The following is a 23,342-nucleotide window of genomic DNA, read 5'->3' as shown; positions in this document are numbered from 1 at the left end:
GAACAAATTAATCTTTTTCACATATAACGATGGGCTCGTGAGCCCCTCTCAACCAGAGGGGGGTCTCGGCGACCCCCCGCCCCGCTCCGCCTCCCGGACACAGCCCGTGCCCTCGCCGGAACGCCCCTCGCAGGGCTCCCGAGCGGGGCGGGCTTTGGGCCCGCTGCCAGCGACAGCCCCGACCGGCACCGGGTGGCCCTACCGGTGGCCTCGCACGGCTGTCCACACGCCCGACGCGCCGAGGCTCCTTCGCCGCCGCGCCCCGCCCAGCAGCTTCCCCCCCGCGCCGCCGCCGCCGCACCGCGCGCATGCGCGCCGCGGAGAAAGGACGCAGGGAAAGGCGCCGGTCGGCCCTCCCCTCGGGAGCGCCGTCACTTCGGGGAGCGTGTCGGTTGGCCGGGGGGCGGGCGGTTGGCGGTCGCGGCCGGGGCGGCGGCTGAAGGAGACTCGAGGACGGGGTCTCGCGCCAGGCACGGCCGTTCCTCCCCGCTCCATGCGCAAGATGCTGCTGGCCGCGCTCTCCCGGGTGCTGCAGGGTCCGGCCGCCGCTGCCGCCGCCGGTAGGACGGTGAGTGCGGCCGTTACTTGCCCGGCCGGGACGCGGGGGACCAACGGGCTCGGCGGGGCTCAGCCCGGGGCTGGCGCGTGCTCCCCGGTGTGCGTGTGGGGGGCGGGCGAGGCTCGCGGGAGGGCGCTGCCGGCGGCGGGGGCCGGTGCTGCCTCAGCCGTCAGCGAGCGGCGCCCCCGCCGCGCCGTCACTCGCCCGGCGCGGGTTCCGCCGGGGCGCGGCGCCTCCGCGCCCTCGGAGGTCGGGGCACGGCCGGGAAGCAGCGGCCGCGTTGCCGGGGAGCGCTGCCGGTGGAAGGGCACGGCTGCCGCGGCGGGGTCACGGGTGTCTCCTTTGGAAATAGGCCGGGTGTAGCGGCTGGCAGCCCCGTTATTGGGTTCCGGCGGCAAACTAAAAAAAAAAATAAAGGGTTGTGGTTTTTTTTTTTCACTCCGTGTAAAATACTGCGTGAAAATAAAATGGTTGCTGCGCGTAGGAGCTCGTTTTCTAAATGCCCACCGTGTCCTGCGCCGCCGAAGCGGAAGACATGGCTGATAACTGCTGCCCACACGTGGGATCCCCGCAGGGCCCGTTTTGTTCTTCACGACGTCAAAATTCGGGACAGACGTGCCGCCCGCAGCCCGCGAGCCGTCGCGGGAGGGCAGAGCGGAGCCGGCTGGAGCCGCCCTGCCCGGGAACCCGCCGTCAGTCCTGTGCAGCGCCAGCTGCTTCCCGTTTGTGCTACTAGTCTGTGTAAAACGTTCCGATTAACTTCTCGAGACGCTTTTCGGGGTCCTTTGCTTTGGTTTATTTTACTTTAGTACGTTTCGGCTGTCAGCACAGGTCAGATCCTAAACAGAGGGTGAACAATCCCTTCTCGTTTCGTTTGAAGCGCAGCCATCTGACCTTTTATGCTGCTTCACCCTTCTTTGCCCAAACAACAGTCCCTTTTCATCTCTTCCTGAATTTGCTTCCAAATTTTGTTGTTTTTTGGCATTAGTGTGTCGTTTGTTGTGCGTTATCTATTTTGTGTGAAAAACCTTACTTTTACCTCTTCGTGCTCCTTATTCCATTATAACAACTGTGGCCATGAGGAAAAATTAACCCTGCTGAAAAAAAATCAGTGGTGAGACCAAGTCAGTGCTAAAGGGTACTTTGGGTGTTTGGAAGTCAGCTGCCTTTTTGCCATTGGGAGCAAATCCATTACTGTTACCTGCTAGTCTGTGGTGGCTCACCTAATACTCGCTTCTTGCGCAAAAAGCAGGTGAGTGACTGGATTCGTGAGGATGACCCAACAGAGCAGATTTACCGGAAGGTCTAACTATGTGTGTTGGGACTATAGATCTTAAAGTATTTCCTAATTTACAAGTAAAAAATCTATATTAAAATTTTCCAGTATGGATGCCTAAAACCAGTACTTGCCTTAATGCAAGTACTTGGCCTGCTCCTGACATACTGCGTTTTCCTGGAGTTCCAAACCAGATCTGGTTTGGATATCTTTAATATAGGTTTTTGGACCCTAGTGGTTACCAAATATGTAAATATCTGTTTTGAATTGTCCCTATGCATTTATGGTGGAGGTATAAATTACCAAATAAACAGAAGCAGTCTTAATCCGTAAAGCAGTGTTTTATATATGCTTTGAGCATATTGTAAGGTGTATAGATGCATTTCCATGATGCAGAGCTTACCTGTAAAGCAGCTACCTCTTACAGTGTTCTAGCTGGCTAATGATTTGCTGACTTCTCCCCTAATTGTTACTTATCTTTTTTCTTTCTTTTTTTTTTTTTCTTTCAAATGCTGCTAACCTAGGGAGCCGTTAGTGAGGTAAGGCCTGAATCAATCTTATCAAGGTTTTGTTTTGATATGTGTACTGGCCATGTGTTAGACCTTCTGCACAGACTCCTCCTCAGTGTTGCTTTTATATAGTATTAAGGGCAGGGGGGTTGGACCAGAGCCTGCAGAGGTCCCTTCCAACCTCAGCCCTTCTGTGATTCTGCAAGTCCCAAACTCTTGATTTATTTCCAGCTTTGGAGGTAAAATAGCTTTTCCTCACTGATAGCACTGATGCATTGTGGTAAAGAGTGCAGAAACTTAGTTTGCATTAAAAACTCTAAATATTTGATAATGGAGCGGGGAGAGGGGGGGTGGATTGGGATTGCTAAATCAAATAGGCAACAGAGTAGGTAGCCAAAATGGATTGAGAAATTTCTCTTGACCTTTTTCCAAGCTTTATACCTATCAATCAGACCAGGTCAATGTCAGGTTGACATTGGATATTTTCAATAATTTGAAAGAACGAACCTTCAGCTAAATGCACATGAATTCCATGGTTGAGTGGGCTCCTGAAGCGTTTGTGTGTAACTTAATTGGCAATACAATTTTGCCACTAAAGATGCAGTGCATTCCTTATGCTGTGGCCACTGCGCATGCATGGATTGATAAGCATTGTATCTGATGCTGCAGTGAAACTTACTGAAATTATGTAAAAATACCAGTTGTTCGTTAGTTAATAGCTTGTGCACATTCTTTAAGACAGAAGGGTAGTGTATTTTTAGACAACCTTTTCATCTCTCCCCTACCACACTGCCCCTTCTGTTGTCCTGTGTTTCACGTATCCTTACGTATGTCACTTTTTGTGTTTCTATATTGTTTTTGAGTAGTGGCCGTGCCATTGCCCATTTAAATGATACTCTTTCTTCCTTGTTTTTGCCTTGTATTCTCCCAACATCTCTTCCTAACTGAAAGGAAAGAGAGAGAGTAGTTCATATTCCAGAAGTCTGCTGTTTGGTTTTGTCAAAGAAATTTTTTATTCTATCAAGGCAAAATTCCAGCCAGTACAGAGAGCCATCAAAGTCTGCATTAGCTGTCTCTACTCATATAGGCAACCTCACATGTGAAGGGAAAAATAGTTATTTTTTTTCTTATTTTTATGCTCTTCACAGTCTTTTAAAGCTTATTGGTTTTATTTTAGATAATCAGGAAGATTACAAATTTTAGATTCTATTCTTTTTTTCTAATCTTAATTTTAAATACTGGGTTTTAAAGAGCTTCTAGCACATACATACAAAATAAAAGCTCTCTAGTTAATTATAGGCATATGCCCTTGAAGAGTTTAATTCACAAATTATTTCAATTTGAGAGTACTGTTAGAAATTGTTTGAGAATTCACTTAATTTTGCTTAATAATTATATTTAAATATTTCTCATGTTTTGATTTTGTCTTTTTTTTTTAAGGCATCTCGAGTGATGGTAGCATCGCGTAACTATGCAGACTTTGCAAGTGAAGCTACATTTGAACTTAAGGTAAAGCAGCTGAACACTTAATACTGGTATTCTGCATAAGCACTTGTTGTACATCTTGACATGATGGACTTGCCCCCTTCTATTTTCAATTAGAAAAATACTGTTTGAATTTCCAGAACCAAACCCCTCACTGTCTGGCCTGATTTCTAAATGCAGCTGGAAGTACTGTGCTTGTCAGTGTGTAGTAATGTTACTTGTTTCTGAAGAATGTGACGTTATGATTCATTGCAGCTGTGATCCTGCACTGCAACTGTGAGAATGAAGTCAAAGGAGCCCAAGACAGTTTTCTGTTCTGAGGGAAGATTGTTAATGTTTCCTTAATGCATTTAAACAAATATTTGGTGTTTGCTGCCTACCCTTCTTTCTATCTCCCTTTTGTTTATGGAGTCATGGTTGCTGTACCCCAAGTGTGCGGCTGACTGAGGTCCATATGGATTTTGGAGGAAAAAATACGGCATCCTTTTTAATGCTTGACTTGGTGCTCCTCAAAAAAAAAAAAATAAAGGTATATTCTGTCAGCTTTCCACGGTGGCTAGGTCATAGGAAAAAGTGATGCTTCTATTGGCAGTAGCTTTTGTGCTGGCTTTTCATTCAGGAATTGATAGAAGAAATTTTGAAAGAAATTATTTAGTTTTCCTTTTACCTTCTCCCTGTTTGTCTGTGCCTGTAAAGTATTAAAATTGTTTCACAGGCAGAAGGAAAATATGCTTATATGAAAAGTCTCTTCTGAGTAGGTACAAGGTTTATCATTTCATCCTGAGTTGATTAAAAGACTCCTAGGTTTCTATTGTTACTTGAACTCTGAAGCAAAGCTGTCTTAAGAGTAAGTAGTGTGCATGTGGGTTACATCAGATTCATCTGGGTGTCAGTGGATTTGCTCTGGAGAGACTCTGCTTTAATATAAACTGTTTTTAATCTGTAGAGCAGTATTGTGGCCATTTAATCTGCACTGAGAGTAGCTGAGTCTGTACCACTGAACTTGACTGATTTTGATTTTTTTGTTATCTATTTGATGTGGGTACCTAAAATCAACCCTCTGTGCAACTCTACTGAGCCCATGGTTTGGAGAGGAAGTTGTACTCTACCCGTTATGGTTTGACTGGCAGAGTAGCTGGTGCATGCAGCAGTGGCTTATTACTGCTTGTTAGAAGTGGTGGTAGAAGAGGTGAAGTCCACTCTTAGGACCAGGTCTTACAAACTTTCACAAGAGAAACTTTTTGTCTTGTCTCTTCACTAAGCCTCTGTAGCTCTAACGAAGTATTTGGCATGTAGCAACCATGGAAATGTGCTTTTCCAGTATTTTTTGAGGACTTCGGTTTATCTACTGTTAGTAGGAACTACAGGGCTTCATTTCATGAGTAGAAATCTGTCTTTATTTAAAGTAAAGCTTTTATTTCCCTGAATTTGGAAATAGTGCACAAACTTTACGGTTATTTTGGCCTACAAATTTAGGTTTTTCTGGCTTTCTTTCTAAAATATATTAAAATCAGAATTTGAAAATGGCACATCATAAAAAAAAAAGTGATATTCATAAATAGGATGGATTACTTTCAAGAAATGACTAGTTGTTCAACTTTGCAGAAATGCGACCTCCATCGCCTGGAAGAAGGCCCTAGTACCACAGCAGTGATGACCCGAGAGGAAGGGCTTCATTACTACAAGACAATGCAGACCATACGACGCATGGAGCTGAAGTCAGACCAGCTGTACAAGCAGAAGATCATCCGTGGCTTCTGCCACTTATATGATGGTCAAGTAAGATTTTTTTTTTTTTTTCCAAGAGGTTTTATATTTTCTTACTTTTCTTAATGTAGGGATTTGAATAGAGTGAAGAGTAAATCTAGAACCGAGTATCTGTGTACAATGTCAGAAGTTATAGCTGGATCCATGATTTAGTTCGTTATTTCTTTAAAAACAATGTCCGAGCACACAAGGAAATCCATGAGGTCTTGCAAATAGCTGTGGGAAGAGGGAGAAGGCAAGATGCAGCTGAAGATGAGCTGAATGTGAGGAACGATCAACTGCAGTATGTAAAATTCAGCATGGTTGGAGGCCCATGTCCTCCTCATCAAGCCTCATTGATGGCTTTTGTTCCAGTGTCTCATAGATCATTAAAAAGCTACAGCCAAGAGAAGGAATTTAATGAACTTGGTGAAACTTTCCTCTCTGTCTGTTCCCCCCTGCCATTTTTGAATTGCAGTTGTTTAGATACTTCATTTGGGAGATGAGTGTAGAAAAAGTCTGCAGATTTTTGCAGCTTCTAGTTCCCCTCCTGTCTGATTTTGTTAGTCACAGTCAGGTTGGAATTTAGAGGCCAAGGCTGTTGTAGCTCCAGGCCTGCTGTCCCTTGGGATTTAAAGCAGTTTCCTGTATCTGTGCTCTTCCTATGTTCTGCTGATTTTTGATGTATGGGGGTTCATAGGTAGCTCTCGCCACACTGCCGACTGTGGAAGTTGTGTACTTTTCTTCATTGCTCAGCTTACTTTTCCTTTGTAACAGGAGGCTTGCTGTGTAGGGCTGGAAGTTGCCATAAAGCCTACAGACCACGTGATAACAGCTTACAGAGCTCATGGCTTCACCTATGCGCGAGGAGTGCCTGTTCGAGAAATTCTTGCCGAACTTACAGGTTTGTGCTAAGTAAAATGAGGATTCATGTGCTGCTGTGTTTGTGTCAGAATTTTTTATTCAAACTCACAATTATGTTGATGCACACAATATACTGGGGCTTCAGAAGCAGTTTAATGATGTAGCAGAATAAATCAATTTTCTAATTTTACCATGCGACCACTTTTTACTATAAAATGTAAGTCTTAAGGAATATTGAAGTGCTGCTGCTCCTAAAGCACAGATTCACAAAATTCTTCTTGATACCATGTGCTGTATTTGTTGTGCTGCAGCAGCTTATTTAAATGGAATTTGCTGGTGGTAGATGTTTATTCTGAATAGGACAGGACATTACCCTCCCTAGGAGACAGACATGGATTTTTAGAGTTATGCTGCTGAAGTCTTAGGAAAACGGGTAAACACTGCCTGTAATGGTAAACTGAATGGTTTGGGAAAGAGCATTTAAAAATAATATTAAATGGTAATCTAGACAGATCTAAGCTTTCGCAGAAAGGAGAGATGGTTCTTCACAACAGGGTTGTAGGTGGAGCAAGGAAGAGGAGAGAGGATCAGGCTGCTGAACTCTGAGATCTGTGAATGGGTGCCAGAAGTGAAAAACGAACAAGGGCCTTCAGGGCCCTTACAAATTATTGGTGTAATAAAGACTTGATCTGAGAATTTGCATGCTCAAAACGTTAATATAGGAAAGCATGTTTTGGAGGTAGAGAAGAGCTGTGGTTTCGTGTACAAGGAATGTATGTGTGTGTTATGAATGCGTATTAATAACGTGCATGAAAGCCCAGAATCTAGTGGCTGATCGACTTTACCAAGTGTCACTGGATACTGATAAGAGAGGGAGTAAATGATGAGATTGTCATGACTGAAGTCTGATGTTGGCCCTGGAACCACATATACCAGTGATGATGTGGGTTTTTTTTCTTTATTCCTTTTCATGAGATACATCATCTTCTATAGCATTGTGCTTGGTTTTAGTGGGGCTCTTTTAATTGGGAAAGAGCAGCCACAGCACAGACTGCTGTTCCAGGAAATGACGTTTAGGCCAAGTTTGTAGAGAGGAGTGCTGCTAGAGCTGATTCTTGCAAACAAAGATTTTGACTGAAAATGCCAAACTGAAAGATGGCCTGAGTTACAATGACCAGGAAATGATAGAATTAAAAAGTCTTTAAAGAAGCAGGAAGCAGAGGCACCTAAAATAAGACTAGTAGAGAAGATCCTACAGGAAACAAACTATAGAAAAGGACTTTTCAGGAGAATTGACAGTTCCCTGAGAAATGGTTTTGTGTTCTAAAAAAAGTAGAAAGTATAGCAAAAAGTGACATTGGTCGATCAGGAGTTCTTAAATAATTTCTGAAATAAAAGAAATGATTGTAGAAAAAGTGGAGGGAGATTACTGAAGTTAAATTACACTTAAGAAAAATAGTTTTCTTATTAAAAGTAGACTTATTTTTTTGCTTTGGCCCTAGCTGGCAGAAGCTATAAAAGCTTGCAAGAAACCAATTCATAAGCGTATGAAAGGTATGAGAAAGGCCAATAATAAAAATGATCCACTATTAAGTAAGAAAGAGAAGTACAAATTCCAGAAAGAGATCCACCATTCAGCTTCTAAAATAAACATCAAGGGTAAAGGAAAAAAAACCAACCAAATGCGCTCTGCTCATTAGAAATAAAATACAAGCCTCTGTGGCTAGTAACAAGGTAGATGAGAATAAGAAATGGAGTGGGCTGATGAGAAATGCTGTGTTCTTGGATCAGCTCGTTTAAATAGAGTTTGTGGTAACGCTCCATGGACCATTAGTTATCTTCAAACTGTGGCTTGAGTATAGATGGACAGGGTGACTTTTTGATGTTTATCCTGGGGTGGGGAGCTATTGGTTTGTTTTGGATGTTTTTTTTTAATATCTTTGTAGTTTTTACTTCTGATTGTCAGAGAGAAGACAAATGTAGATTATTGCGACTGATTTGGAACAGTGTTGATACTTTTCTTGCAGAAGCCAAAATAAGGACTGTATATACTTCTTACAGGTTACGTATATGAGAAATATAGACCATGTTGGCTATTAAAAAAAACCCAACCAACCAAACAAAACACCATATTTATCAGGAAGTGCTTTTGTATAGTATGACACTGAAACTTCTTGGGTTTAAAATTTCTTCTTAATCTCATTCTGTATTTCCTGAATTGTGTTTTCATTATCATTCTGTTTTTTTTCCCTTCTCTTATTTGTTTTGTCATATGTTTAACTGTAAACCCTCTGGGGAGAGGCCATTGTGTCTTAACTCCACATAGATCTAATGACAACAGTGTGATCTTAGTGTTATTACCTTTAGGAATTGAATTAGATGTTCCCATTTACGTAGTATTTTTCCTCCGAAAAAATAAATTGCTTGTCCTTCATGTTGCAGGTCGAAAAGGAGGATGTGCGAAGGGAAAAGGAGGATCAATGCATATGTATACCAAAAACTTTTATGGTGGCAATGGTATTGTTGGTGCTCAGGTATATATATATATATGACTTCTACTTTAAAGCACAAGCTGAATTTGGCTTATGTCCTGTGCTGGTGTTTCCTCTCATTTTTTTGTGGTGTGAGCTTGTATGCAGATACCATTGCTTTATGGCTATTAAATCCATTATGCGTCTCTTCTGGTTTGCTCACTGTTTTGTAAACTGTAGCAAAAATTAACCAAATCAAGAATATCGTTAATGTTTGTATTTTGGCTGTGATACAGATTGGAACAAATGGAAGTGGGTTGTTAACAACTTGTTTGTTGAGCAGATCTCTAGCAGTGTAAATGTCCCTTTACAGTTCACAACCTGCCTATGTCCAACCCCTCTAAGCATTGTTCTAAAATTTTGGTTTGTCCTGTACCCTGTGATAGGTTCCTCTTGGAGCTGGGATCGCACTGGCCTGTAAATACTTCGGTAAAAATGAAATCTGTCTGACGTTGTATGGGGATGGTGCAGCCAATCAGGTAAAAGAGTCGTGTCTAATGTGGTTCTGTGAGGAGGAATGTGGCTGTGGATAATCAATTTTCCTGTGAACAGTGATCTCTGCCTTTCCACCAAGTAGGGGGAGAGCACCTTTCACCCTGTCTGTGCAGTACCTCCTGCCCAGGCAACACCTGAGTTGGAACTTCTGTTGAGATTTGTGTGTTGTGCCTTCTGCTGCAAGGATGCTTTGCTAAAGGAGTCCACTGATACTGAAAAAGCAACCCTGGAGAGAGTAGACAGTGTACGCCCTGTCCTACACCCCGCTGCAGTTTTCCTTAGGGCTTTTGTTGTGAAGTTCTGTTCACTGAGACAGGGTGGCTGGGCATCTTGCAAGTGTTGGACACTAGCACCTCTTCCTTGCATTGTCTTTGGCATTTGAGTAGGAGTGTGTTTTAAGTACTGTATAGTCCTCAGAGGGGTCAATCAGATGAACAGTTAAGATGTTAATTACTAGATGATCTGTGTGTCAGGAATGTGGCATGTGCTTGGATTTATTTTTTTATCACATTTTGGACTTGTGTAAACATCTGTCCTTCCTCACCCCCATTTTGAATGCTGCCCTTGTTGCTGGAGTGGAAGGAAAGCTTCTCGGCTCCTTCCCTTCTGGAGTGTTTTAAATACTGAGGGAGTGAGTGGGGCTAACGTGTGCTGTTCACATAATTAACCAAGTTGTGGGAGGAGGGATTTCTTGTGATTTTTGCCCAGAGAAGTTGTGGATGCCCCATCCCTGGCAGTGTTCAAGGCCAGGCTGGATGAGGCTTTGGGCAACCTGGTGTAGTGGAGGGTTTCCTTGCCCATGGCAGGGGGGTTGGAACTAGATGATCTTTAAGGTCCCTTCCAACCCGAACCATTCTGTGATTTCCAGTTACTCTTGTTACCCTCTTTCCAGTTGCCTGTGGCTCACCTAAGTGTGACACCTTGAAGTCTCTGGGCTTAAGGAGAGCTCTGAATGATAGCAGTGAAGATGACACTGCTGCTGAATAGGAAAACATGTAACTTACATTTCTGAGGACAGAGCATCTCGCAGAGCCACTTACTATTTGACATTCCAGTTGGTTTCTTCCTGATATCAGCAGAGACATTAAGCCACGTAAGAAATCAGTGGGTTTGAGTGTACCGTTGTTAGTTTCCTGCTTTGAGAACACAGGTGGAGATCTCAGTTCTTGGTTTGCCCTGTCCCAGAGTAGCAAGGCTGATGCAGTCACTGTGGTTCAACTTTTCTTGTACTTTGCTGTAGCAGCATCCTGCCAGATTAACCGAAGTATTTCAGCAACAGTCATAATAAAGTTGAAGGTTTTGCACTACCCTAACACAGATAATGAAATAGGTTTAAAAATTAAGTTTTATAAACTATTAGTTGAGATGAAAGTTACCTCATACAGTGTAGCTTCTCTTCTATTCCTGCTGAGCTGCAGCAAGTGGCTGGTTCCCGATCACGTTTAGTGTTAAAATGTCTCCTAGCTAGACCTCTGCAAGTGAATGATTTTCAGTAGAGCCTAATGCTGGAAGACTGAGCTCCCTGTCTTGCTGTAACTTGCTCTTTTTCTTTCAGGGCCAAATATTTGAAACATACAATATGGCAGCCTTATGGAAGTTGCCTTGTATTTTTATCTGTGAGAACAATCGGTATGGAATGGGAACTTCGGTTGAAAGAGCTGCAGCCAGTACTGACTACTACAAAAGAGGAGACTTTATTCCAGGGCTCAGGGTGAGCATAACCCTAGGTTGGTTTTTTTTGAGGGCAGGAGTGGACACACATCTGCAAAATACATACATATGTATGTATTTCTTCTATTTATAAATATATTTATTTTTTTAAAATATAGGAAAATTTGAAACTAAATTCCTGTTGCACTTTTCGAGGTACTGAAATTGGAAGTTTGGGGTTTGGCTTTTTTTTTTTTTCCTTAACTCGTAGTTTCTGTTTATCAGGTGGATGGCATGGATGTTCTCTGTGTTCGAGAAGCAACAAAGTTTGCGGCTGAGCACTGTAGAGCTGGAAAAGTAAGTCTCTAATCATCATTCCTCTTCCACAGGTGAAATTTTACCCGTGTTATTGCTGCATAATAAGTTCCTTATCTAGCCCGTTTTCTCCAGTCACTGTTGAAACTATTTGATCTTTATTTCCTTTTTTTTTCTCCACAGTATTGAACCTATAAGCAACTGAGTGGTTCTTTAATTTTGTTAGAATTTATTAACTTGCCATTGGCATTAACCAAGCATTTAAAAAAAAAATATATATATCCTGATTTGCTGTCATCTTTTTCCCCCATTTCTATCCCAGTTCTGTTCTGTTGTGAGAAGGGTGTTCTGACCGCCAGACAGTTGTGCTCTTTGTGAAGAGATGAATTAGGGGGAAGCATCAAGGGAAGCAGTAATCACTCTATATTTGCAACAAATGGAAAGTGAAGTAAAAGTTTTGCAAGTCAGCATTAGTGTCTGTCACCCAAGTATGACACACTGGTTCTGAACATTTTTAATATTTGGTGAAATAATGTTTGTGCTGGGAATACAACAGAAAAAGGTTCATAGAGAATAATAAGGTTCTGTGAGTTAATATCTTACAGTGAAACAACAGGCAAGTTGTAATATGGGATGAGTGATGGTGGAATGACATTGGAAGGGAAGAAATTGTTTAATGCTGCTCAGTAAGAACATGAGGATAAATGCTCACAATATCAACCTGTGCTTTCATTTGAAAAGAGCTAAGTTTCATTTTACTAGTTGTGGTAATATTATGTAAATTACACGGAGAAAAAACATTGAATTAAAATCATTCATCACTGGTGCAATTCACCTATAGCAAATACTTGCTGCTGTAACAGCACTCAAGGTGGTAACACTGTATATTGTTTTTTCTTTTTAAGGGTCCTATTCTGATGGAGCTGCAGACATACCGTTATCACGGCCACAGTATGAGTGACCCTGGAATAAGGTACTGTGACGTTCTTTCTTGGCATTTACTGAAAACAAATAAGTATTGAGGGTTAAAATCCTGAAACTCATGGATTCAGTGCTTAAATCCATTGTGAAGTGCACAGGAAAGTTGTTACGATGAAGTTGCTATGAGCAGTCTGATCACTCATCTCATTGCTCAGTTAGCTGATGATCCGTGGCCACATAACATACTTGCAGTATTAAGAGATTTAGTTTTACAACAAGCACAAAGTCAGTTAAACCTCTGTACTTTCTATTGATGAATTCTGCTTTCAGTGTGACTTCACAGTGTGTTCTAATTAAGCTTTGACTGAAAAGCAGCATGCTTTTCCAGGGGTTTTAGAGTATTTAAAATCCTGTAAGCTAAAATTACAGGAACAGTTTGGACTTGCCTTAGGGGAGAGGGGAAGGAGAAAATACAGCCTTTCAGAGTAATTGTCTCAGGCTGGGATTGCTCCCCTTTCCGCACTTACATTACACTCGAGTCTGAGGCTACTTCAGCTTGGTTGCTGCTTACAGATCTAAGAAGTGTTCTAGATGTAGCTGTGCCATCCTTTGAGTGATGAATGTCACTGTATTTTCATTGCATTCCTGACAATTCTTTGGTCACACCTTTTTCTAAGAGTGAGCTGTGTCCAGAACCTCACTGCTACTCAAGGATATCCCTGAAGAAGTTCATGTCTTTGCTTGTCTTGCTCTTAGCTATCGTACCAGAGAAGAAATTCAAGAAGTGAGAAGCAAAAGTGATCCCATTACTTTGCTGAAGGACAGAATGGTCAACAACAACCTTGCTAGCATTGAAGAATTAAAGGTAGGGCTTTTAGCTGCTTTTCAAGCAAACTCTTGAGCATTCGCACACAAGTGATCTCCAAAAAGCACATTGTAGGGCACCATGCGTCAGTTGTTCTTTGAAGTTCGTTTTAACATCGTTTTTATTGGTGAACGTGAAGTTTTGGTGCAGACCAACTAATGAAGTTGCGCTCTGCTGGAAAGGTGTTTTGGTTTTGGGTGCTGAGTGTAACTCAGCAGAGCGAGGCTGTGTGTAGGGGTGATAGTGTTTCAAATAGAGGTCTTGTCATATACTGACCTGTAGAAATTAAAATTACCCAGGCTTGCTTGACTACCTAGGAAGGGGGGGAGGGGGGTGTAAGTCTCTCTGAAAGGGAAGTTAGTGGTAGTGAAAAATCCTAGTGAAGGAGCCAGGAAACCTCTAAGCAAATGTTGTAAACACTTTCTTCAACTCTGTTTAAAAAAAAATTGACAACTCTGTATTTTGCAGAATCAGAATTGAAAATGTAGAGGCTCAGTGGGGTTGTGTTTCTCTGGTAGTCAAGTTACCTGTACTATTCAAAAGGGACAAATGCTGTGGTTTAGTAGGAAGGAAATTTTCACAGGCTTTTAATATATCTCTATGGACTGTGTTAACAATAATTCTGACCAATACTTAATCATTACATTTAAATTCAAAATTATGCTGCTTTTCCTGTCTTCTACTAAGTCTTTGTGTTTGGTTTAGGAAATTGATGTGGCTGTAAGGAAGGAGATTGAGGAAGCTGCTCAGTTTGCTACCACTGACCCAGAGCCACCGTTGGAAGAACTAGGTAACCACATCTACTTCAATGAGCCACCCTTTGAAGTGCGTGGCCCAAACCAGTGGATAAGGTACAAGTCTGTCAGCTAAAAGCCTTTTTGTTGGCATAACTTATCCAGAAGAATAAGTAATGCTTTTACAAGAACTATAATGACTCAGAAACAACCCTTAAGCTTATTTAAAAGCTCTTTCAAAGAGGAAATGTGTAAGGAAATCCATCTCAGCATGGATTTTTCTTAAACATCCTGAATGTTGTTGCAGAAGGAGCTAAATTAAAGCAGCAGTTTATTTAAATTGCTATATATTTACTGACTTTTCTTTGGATTGCTGTATGTGTTATGTACAGTGTAAAAAAGAAAAAATTATTAAACTTTAACAACATTTATCTGATGGTCTATTTGCTTTGTTTCTTGATGAACCATTTTCCAAAAAAACCCACCAACCAAAGCCATTTAGATACTCTGATTTTGCTGCAGAAAAGTTACTAAATGAAAACACCACACCAGGCTTTTCTTAGAGTAGCTTTAATACAAAAAGCTGTATATGTTCCACTATGAAGAGGTGTGACATATGCTCTAGCATATCTCCATCAGCCAGCACAACCATAACATGTTTCAAGGTCAGAGTTTTTACAATGCTAAAGCCAATCCATGTGTGGTACCTGTTTGCAGAAAAGGTGTTTTTTTTTCTCAGCTAATGCTTTATATTATGTTGATAGGCATGTGACTTCTGCATTACTCTTTCATAAGTAATTTAAGTGTATTGGCACTGACTTTAAAAGCTGTTACTATTCACTGTGTATTACACTGATGGTCAAACGAGCTACATAATTGTGCAAAACCTGCAAGGCCACTGTACATAAATATATACATCTAATAATTTAAGTGTTAGGAACGTATCTTTCATTTGTTTATTCCCATTGCGTGTTCTCCTTCCGAAGTGTTAATCTTCTGCACTGAGGTCTTACCAAATGTTTGTCGGTGGTTTAATATTGCATTCCAAATTCTGCAGAGAAGACCACCCCTGCGTGAAGAAAAAGGGAGAACAGTTTAGGGAAAACTCCCTCCTCTCCATTAGTTTAAAGTTAGCAAAAAGTAAATTCTAGAAATCCGAAGGACATACCAATTATGCCAGTACATGGAAAACACTACACTTTAAGGTTAAAACAACTTCTTCCAGGTCAGCCAGGGGTTAACAGAATAGTGATGAAGGGACTTGAATGACAATGGGTAGGAAAACTAAGTTCTTTCTCCCTCTTTTCCATGGTTCGGAAATAATTGCTCTCAACCTTGATAAATGCCAAAATTTAGATGGCTTGAAGCACCCCCCTAGGTGTAGTTGTTACCTGTGTCAGTTAAGGCATGAAAAACTTTAGTAGACAATCAGAGATGAAAGTCTCAGCAGTTGCCGCTGAACTATCACTGACCTATTTGAATAACCTAACTTCTAAAAAAGTTTCTTTACAAATTACTTTAACTAAGCTCTTAACAATGAACTAAGAAGTATTTTCTTACCGCAGTTGAAGATACCGCAGATCATCTTTAGTGATGTCATTAAGGACAGCACTTAATGTATAATCCTCTTCAGCAAACTAAAAGGCAAATTATTCCTAAATTAATATTCCTTCTTTGAAACCAAACTGCTAATTATGACTACAATGAGCTTTTTTTAAAAGGTGATTTTTTTTTGGTTTAATTATTTAAATTTTTTTACCCGCTTAATTGCATCCACATCTGCTCCTTGTTGTTTCAGCCAGTTCATGAGCTCAGGGTCTGCATTCTCTCTCAAAGCTGCTGCAGACCATTGGGAATCTTTAACTGAAAACAAAAGTATTGGTTAATACACCTCAAAACCAGGGCAAAAGCGATGGTTTCCAGACTACTGAGGCTTAAAATAGACCATCTTTTAAGTTACACTGAGCCAAATCAAACGCGCCATCCAAAGTATTTGTGTGCAACTCTCAAAGTGCGCAGTATCTCCTCATACCTTTGGGTTTAAGTTTTAATTGAAGCAAGCGTAATTCCTGAGTTTGTTGCTCCAAAGATTGTCGCAAGAGGGTCTGATACTCTTTCTCCTTCTGAACTAGATTTTCCAAAAGCCTGTTCGCATATGAGAGAGATCAAACACAACCATGATGAGACTAAAACTAGCTGAAAAAAATATTTATCATTTTTAACGACTACCAAAGTCTTAAGTACGTATTTCAGGGCTTACAGATTTCATTTTGGTTGTCTCAGACTCAACTTAGTGCTGGCACTTTAAGGCTTTCATCTTTGCAGAATTTAGTAAATAGCTTGTAAATTCTCTTCCTATTGTTTTGCAGCCTCCCTGGGCAGAGTTGCTGCCTTTATGCTGTAATTTACTGCTGAACAGTATAACACTGATGTTTTACTGGGGCCTTTCTGAGCACAGATTTACATCACATCCATAAAGAAATATAGGACCTTCAGCTGTTAACACCCTGGCAGCAGCCTGCAAATGTAACTCAAGAGAAATAGGACAGGGGCTCTGCTGAGCTCTGCGTGTGCTAATCAGCCTGTCTCGTGGGCCAGGACAGGGCTGCTCTAGCCTTTGCTTGCAGGAACAGCTTTGAGGGCACTGCCCCTGGGTCAGGTGTCATCCAAGGAGCTAAGGAAGTAAGAAAGAAACCAGCACAGTTGCACAAGCCAAATTACTTAACAGCAGAAATCCAACATGACATTCTGCAACTAAAAAACGAATTACACAAACAGAAGCTGTACTGAAGGCTGTTGAGTTGTCATACCGGTGCTGCCAGTGTATTCTGAATCCATTTGTGTTCCTAGAAGGTCTGCTTTATCATGAGGCAGTCATAGTAGGTGAGCAGTAATTCTGTTACGAATGTGCATGTCACTGTAGAAAGCGACATCTGAGAGCTTTTCAAAGACTGCCTGAAAATAAATCCGCAGTCGTTATAGGAGGGTTACCTTAAGGACTCTTGTTTAAGTCTGCCCAACTCCAGGCTAAGCTGCTGCTGAGCCTCGTGTGACACCGCAGAACTAAGGGTGCTGAGTCCTGATGTGACGGCAGGACCCTCAGCCCCGTTTTGTTCAGTGGGCGGGTATCGGTCCTCCACTTCGTCACCGTCCTTGTCCCCACCTTCAGTTTCTGATGCTGGCTCAAAGTGAGCTCGAAGCTCTGGTAAAAGGAAACAGGGTAAAAATAAGATTTTTTTTGGCCAAGTCTGTCTTCAGAGGTACGACAGTTTTTTTTGTAACTGCGGGTGGGGGAGCTTCAGCTGAGGAAGTGGACTGTTTGCACGATGTGCTTTACTGCAGTACTGACCAGGGGAGCAGCAAAGCCTTATAGGAGCTGGACCACAGGTTCTCTGGCATCAGTTCTAAAATGGGTGGCACTGTAACAGCTCAGCTGCAGCGTACCAGTAGGTAGCTGTAGGTTACAGCTGTAGAAGGGACAAATACATTCATGACGAAATGAATAAGATGCCAGATAATAAAATGTATTAATGAGAAGCTCTTGAAAGCTTGCTTTTTAAAAAAAAAAAAAGGAAAAAAAAAAAAAAAGTTGTTTTCCCCTAATGCCCTGGACCAAAGATTTTACAAAGCCTTCCTCTTCAGGTAACATCTCTAACACCAGTTCTCTCAGAATTTGCTGCAGGTGGCCACTCTTCCTAGCAAAGAATAGCTGCCATTTTTCTCTTACAAAGTCCTAAAAAATCTGGCTGATTTGGCTTAAAGCCATAGCAATTTTGGACTGAAAAGGCTCACCATCACTAAGTGCTCTCAGAACATTCTCATACTGGAAAGGGGTGCTCAGTATTTCAAAGAGTTGCAAAACTACTTGCAAATTTCTAACTTAGACTTAGTCATTTATCCTCCTCCTCGGTGCTGGTGATTTTTCCTACTATCCATCTGTGGGCCAAAAATCATACTCCTCCTCATATTAATGCGATCCCTTCTCTGCATCTGTTCCACAGCTCAGTAATCATTTTTCAGAGCACAAACTGGACTTATGCAGTGTTACCCACCTTGGATGTCATTATAATGTTGTACAGAGTCATTTTCTTTCTTACTAATAAAGCTGGAGCTTGGACTGAATATAATTTGCCTTTTTTTGTCGTGGTTGGACCACACTGGTGGTGCAGAACCACTGGTTATCTCCTCATTAAGTGCTTTTGTACTGTAAGTACAGCATTAATCCTCCAGATCACACTTCTTTCCATACAACATTCTGACCCTGTGCCTTTGATGTAGTGGCACAGGAGATGCAGTTAATGGCATGCTGACAGATTACACATCTAAACTGTTCTATTCGTTAAATTCTTTGGTATGTGAACAGCTGCCTTTTTTTTAAAAAAAAAAAAAAAGATTATTTTCAGCTGCTTTGATTTACCTGGAATAAGAATAGTGACTGCTGCTTGGACTGCACGGCGAATTATGTTATCCATTGCAAACATCCAGTGGGGCCTTATTAAGTGATTTCTTAATACTTTGTTCACCTATAAATAAATAAACAAGCTAAAAAGTAGCAGCAAACAACATTAGCTTACACCTTAGGAAAAAGAATCTTGTTTTTCCATAGTCAGATGAAGTTTAATAAAGCAACAACTGCATGAGTCAAAGGTGGGAGGGGTTTAGTGAAAGACTAAACGACAGGTCTGACAGTTTTAGGCTAGAGCTTTCAAACCGTACCCAGACTGTGACATTCAAGCTCCTCTACTATACAAGAAGGAAGAGGAGTGAGGAAGAGTTGGGGAAGTGGCAAACCCCTGGGGTGAGCTCTGTCCAGGAAGAATTCCTCTCCCCCTGCACTAGGCAAGGAACTCACCGCATCCTGAAATCCAAACAGCACCAGATGAATCTGATTGATGGAAGTGCTGTCAAAGTCCAAATCCATTTTCAACTTGGATATGGTAGAAGCCATCACTCTCTGCTCAGGAGAGCGTATGAAGTCCCTTAATATCCCAATAATTTGCTTGATGTGGGCCACTGAAAGTTGCAGTTCTTCAGAGTTCTGGAAAAAAGATAATGAATGTGTATCAAGTAAATCCCAGAGTTATTAAACATCTAATCAGTAGCGTATTTTTCAGGTTACAATTTATAGCTTTGCCAATGTATATTTCACACTGATGCACAGAAATTGCAGGACTTTTGTTTCACCAAAGCCTTTGTTTTCTACCTTTTCTAACTAAAATTTTTTAAATAGCAATTCCTATTTTCCAAAAAAATAAATCAAGTCTACTGCTACTGTGGCTGTCACAAAGAGGTTCCTGATAACATCTACACATTTCTGCAATGTACTGCAGAGGGCAGCTCTCCTCCATAAAAACAGCTGAATGATTCAATAAGAGACCCCAAATTTTTCAGACGCTATCCTTTCAATAAGCTGAATCTGGACTTATATCTAATGATGCAGACATTTGATTTCCTTAGGAAAAAAAAAAATAGGTTTATGTATGCGTTTATCATAAGTCAGAAAAAGGTCTAAGATTACACAGTGATAGGACTCAAGCGTCCATACTATGATTTGCAGTCCATAACCCCCACAGTTAAAGCCATCCAAGTGCCTGTAGGAATAACAACCTGTATAATTAAAAAGTAAAGGGAGTATTACATAAATTATGGAAAAGAGAGGACTACAGCAGTGCTGCAAAACAACTGGAGACTGAGGTAGGACTTGCTGTTATTAAATAATCCTTCTTTATCCTGGAAAATATTTAGAGCCCTGCTTATTTCTGACTAAGATCTCAGATATGAATTTTAGTCATCTGTAAGGCTATAAGCCAATTTGCAGTTTAAGCTCAGAGCAGGAATTTACCCCAATTGCTTCCCCAGCCAGAGTTTGTGGGCCTTTCTCTTGGGCCTGTAAAGCTCTGCAGGAGCCCCCAGGTTCTGGGGCGAGCTGATGTGCACCGTGAGGCAGTTTGCAGGGGAAACGAGTCACGGGGAGAAGCAAAGCTCCGTGCTTCATGGAGCCGGCTGCCCATGCCGGGCTGGGCTGGAGCTGCCCCTGCTGCAAGTGCCTTTGCTCCGAGACCAATGACTCGTCGGGGCACCACACGAGTCAGCAGGCTCACCTTTATGTAAAAGCAGTCCAGGTGAAAAAACATAGCTTTGATAAGAACAGATGATGTCAGTGGCACAGGAGAAGCAGACATTAACAAGAAAAGGCTGAGCAATTGACTCTGTTACTGGTGTGTGGCATTGCTTGGCTACGGGGTAACTAAAACCATGATTTTTCTTGCTCCTCTTTACAGTCACTAAACCTTCCCACTCAGCCTTTCCCTCTACAGAAATCTACCTTAGCTTTTTTTAAGATTCATGTATTTTGTTGGAGTTCATGTATTGGAGTCTCCTTCTCTGGAGATGTTCAAAACCCGCCTGGACACGTTCTTGTGTGGTCTGATCTAGGTGGTCCTGCTCCGGCAGGGGGACTGGACTAGATGATCCTTTGAGGTCCCTTCCAATCCCTAACATTCTGTGATTCTTGGCACCTATTTTAAAAACGCTTTGAATTAAAAATTGTTCATCAGTTCTCTCCTTAAAGCAAATCATACCTACTACTACCTGGCGTTCCATTTCCATGTCCTTAAAAGCCAAAGTAAAACACAACATCGAAACCACCCAACTCACCAAACTCAGCCCCTCAACCCCACATCAAATGCCCCAAACTTCCCCTGAAGAAAAAAAACAGGAGCCCAGCGGTAGGCAAAAGGTGGTGTTTGTTAACTATTTAGACAACAGCAAGCAGCTTGCACACAGGTCTCAGAGATTAAAGATATTCAAAAGGAATAGTCCAAGCACCTTCATTTATTAGTTTTCAGAAAAGGAATAATACTACCTGGCTTGTTGTTTCCCTTTTGACATGAGAAAAGGAGAGCTGAAGTGAAATTACCTGTGCAATACAGTCCTGCAAATGGGAAGCAACTTTATTCTGTTCTTCCTTAAGGATTTTATATAGGATCGCTCGACGTTCACTGTCCTTCCGCAGCAGAAACAGACCAGAATCCTTATCCTCAATGGAAGGAGAGGCGCTCCTGTCCTCCGAGGCTGAGCCTTCATCAGGCACGCTGCATCAGCCGCCAGGCCACATGCACAAGAGAGACCTCAGTGTTAGCAACACAGCAGTACTGTCAGGAGCGAGCAGGGACAATTTGGAGGTTAAAAATCTACATCAGCAGATTGGTAAGACTGTCAAACAAGATGGCTCAGATCCTCAGCTGGTGTAAACTCCATTGATGCCAAAAGCACAAGGCTGATTTATCCTGCTAAGAAGCTGACATTAATGTGACCCAGCACTGCTTCAGTTTTGGGGAGTTTCCTCCCCAAAAGAGGAGGGAGAGAACCCTGGACTGAGATAACTATTTATTTTTTCTGGCCACGTAATACTGTAACGTACTCATTTGAAAGCATTGCTTTGTGCTCTGAGCCGCAGAACTCTCTTTCTGCTGTCCCTTTCCCACATTTTTTTATGAGTATATGGAAGAGTCAACTCTCCTCCTAACTCCTGAATCCATATCCACTCAGTTAATAACACAACTGACATTTATTCACTGGGGAGGAAAAAGTATATTTATATGTAGAAACCTTAAGGAGAAAGAATCATTGTTCATTAATTACATATAGACAATATTTAAACTAGCTGGTAACTTGCCTATGCATCTCACTTGCTGTTTAACACACCTGCTTATCTAGTCATTATGTGAAAAAATTGCTCAGATAAAATATAATGTGAATTAAATCCGCATAATCCCGCACGGGTGTCAAGTGACAAACAAATACTTTACCTTAGTAAATGGGAAATAGGATGCTTTGTCTGAATCTCCGAAATGGATCTCTTTGGCCTTTCAAAAAACACGTCATGCTGTACATCGGAGTCTGGCGAAATAGAGCCATGGTCACTGCTGCTACTGCCAGCCTGTTCTCCATGGATTGGCAGTGGGAGGGATGCATTACGATTATAATCTACAGGCAGATATTGTAAAACATGTGACAGAACGAGGCAGAAAAGGGCAAAACAGCTGCAATCATCTTCAGGGATATCAAGACCTCATGTTGCAAAATGGCTGAGGGAGAGGTAACCTTGTTGATAGAAAGAAGCAATACAACTCGAAATCATTATACGCATAAGCAAAAAAAGATGTGAACAAACTAACTACTGAACCCAAAAACACAAAGCAGCTAGATACTCACATGAAATGCCATTTTGTCACCCTGTCTTGCACAAACACACACACACACAAACACACACACACACACACAAGTCCCCCTTGGTGCTGGTCTCACAAAGTGGTACAACTGGATACACAGCTGTGTAAAGAGCCTGAATCAAACCAAGAGGTTACCATCAGCTGCTCCACCACAGCCATATCTCTAAGCAGAGAGCACTCTGCTATCTGCCCTCCTCACCTCCGTTTGACTGTGTTCATGGACGTATATTTGCTCCCTCTCCGACACCCAAGGCAGCTGCCTCGCTTGCATGTCCCATTGCCCTCAGTAAGGACTCTTAGCACTAGCCTGAAGGAAATCTCTTGTCCCTTTCCAATTCACCTCAAAAGTAAGAAGAAACAAAAAAACTACAGATATTGAGAGCTTGCTATAATCCTAATTGCTGGTTTGCAGCTGTGTGATAGGAAAGGTAACGAAGAAGTTCTGTCAACTCAGAGTGCACACATCCATGGAACTAAAATATCACAAAAGTTTTTGATGTTTGTCACTGCAAATTATGTGGAGGTGAGGGAGGAAAAGAGCTAGATGTTAGAAGTTGCTCAGAAAGCTCTGACATACTCCATGGTGCACAACTGATGTTCCAATGGCTGAGGTTAAACAGTCACAGAAATGAAACAATGTATGTCATCTTGTGAGAACTGGTTCAAGGCATCTCAGCAGCATAGAAAACTGAAAGTTGCTGTCCTATGAGTAAGGGCTGAGATTTGCTCTGGGCTCCCTTTATTGTTGGAAAGAAAAAAGGGATAAAGACAGGATGGAAAGATGGGGACAAAGCTGAGGAAACTGGTGGTGAGGGAAACGGAGGAGAGTGAGTGAACTGCGGCAGCTTAGATCATGGCAACTGCCGGGCCAGGACCTGCCTTACACCCCAAACTCCCCTCAGAGATGGCCGCAGCAGCCAGCACAGCTTTCCCCAGCTCCAGTGCAGCAAAGCACACGGCTGCAGCCAGGTTGCCTTTCCCTCCTCTCACCCAATAAGAGTTTTCATAGCGTTTGCCCACTCTGCTCGTGTCCATGGCCATCACTGGGCTTGCTTCTTGCTGCAGCCCAATGCTTAACCCTGCAGCACCAGATCCTCAGGCCATCTGAAGGAGCTCCATAACCTCAACAATGAGCAGGAGGAGAGAAGAGAGGAAGGC

General features: G+C 42.1%; 2 protein-coding genes across 8 annotated transcripts in view; one reads left to right on the top strand and one right to left on the bottom strand.

Moving 5' to 3' along the window:
- Positions 1-480: 480 nt before the first annotated feature.
- PDHA1 (pyruvate dehydrogenase E1 subunit alpha 1) lies at positions 481-14,320 on the top strand. 6 transcript variants are annotated; one of them, XM_086609034.1, is made up of 13 exons: positions 481-544; positions 2,247-2,261; positions 2,360-2,374; positions 3,785-3,853; positions 5,435-5,608; positions 6,353-6,479; positions 8,882-8,973; positions 9,357-9,449; positions 11,021-11,176; positions 11,401-11,472; positions 12,336-12,403; positions 13,108-13,216; positions 13,922-14,320. In XM_086609034.1, exons 1-13 carry the CDS (start codon positions 494-496, stop codon positions 14,084-14,086), a joined length of 1,206 nt encoding a protein of 401 aa, XP_086465160.1. In that variant the 5' UTR covers positions 481-493; the 3' UTR covers positions 14,087-14,320. The 6 variants fall into 6 exon arrangements, with proteins under 6 accessions (XP_086465160.1, XP_086465177.1, XP_086465144.1 ...); XM_086609051.1 differs by lacking the exon at positions 2,360-2,374; XM_086609018.1 differs by lacking the exon at positions 2,247-2,261 and having other exon boundaries at positions 481-568.
- A 578-nt stretch (positions 14,321-14,898) lies between these two features.
- The window catches only part of MAP3K15 (mitogen-activated protein kinase kinase kinase 15), a 93,705-nt gene continuing 85,261 nt past the window's right edge, over positions 14,899-23,342 (bottom strand). For both annotated transcript variants that reach the window (XM_086608999.1, XM_086609006.1), the window contains 9 exons: positions 21,762-21,939; positions 20,870-21,044; positions 18,803-18,988; positions 18,368-18,473; positions 16,942-17,152; positions 15,983-16,095; positions 15,710-15,807; positions 15,511-15,587; positions 14,899-15,019 (listed from right to left, as the gene is read on the bottom strand). In XM_086608999.1, the coding sequence (XP_086465125.1) occupies positions 14,899-15,019; positions 15,511-15,587; positions 15,710-15,807; positions 15,983-16,095; positions 16,942-17,152; positions 18,368-18,473; positions 18,803-18,988; positions 20,870-21,044; positions 21,762-21,939 (1,265 nt within the window). The remainder of the gene's footprint in view (positions 15,020-15,510; positions 15,588-15,709; positions 15,808-15,982; positions 16,096-16,941; positions 17,153-18,367; positions 18,474-18,802; positions 18,989-20,869; positions 21,045-21,761; positions 21,940-23,342) is intronic.

Source organism: Tauraco erythrolophus, chromosome 1 (genome assembly GCF_009769465.1).
Source record: "Tauraco erythrolophus isolate bTauEry1 chromosome 1, bTauEry1.pri, whole genome shotgun sequence".
NCBI classification, from domain to species: Eukaryota; Metazoa; Chordata; class Aves; order Musophagiformes; family Musophagidae; genus Tauraco; species Tauraco erythrolophus.
The sequence above is the reverse complement of the archived record's forward strand: the minus strand, read 5'-3'. Positions and strand labels throughout refer to the sequence as shown.

Coding starts and splice junctions, on each gene's coding strand:
- PDHA1 (XM_086609018.1), top strand. CDS start 494: ATGCGCAAGATGCTGCTGGCCGCGCTCTCCCGGGTGCTGCAGGGTCCG. Junction 6,480..8,881: donor AATTCTTGCCGAACTTACAG/GTTTGTGCTAAG, acceptor TTCATGTTGCAG/GTCGAAAAGGAGGATGTGCG. Junction 11,177..11,400: donor ACTTTATTCCAGGGCTCAGG/GTGAGCATAACC, acceptor TCTGTTTATCAG/GTGGATGGCATGGATGTTCT.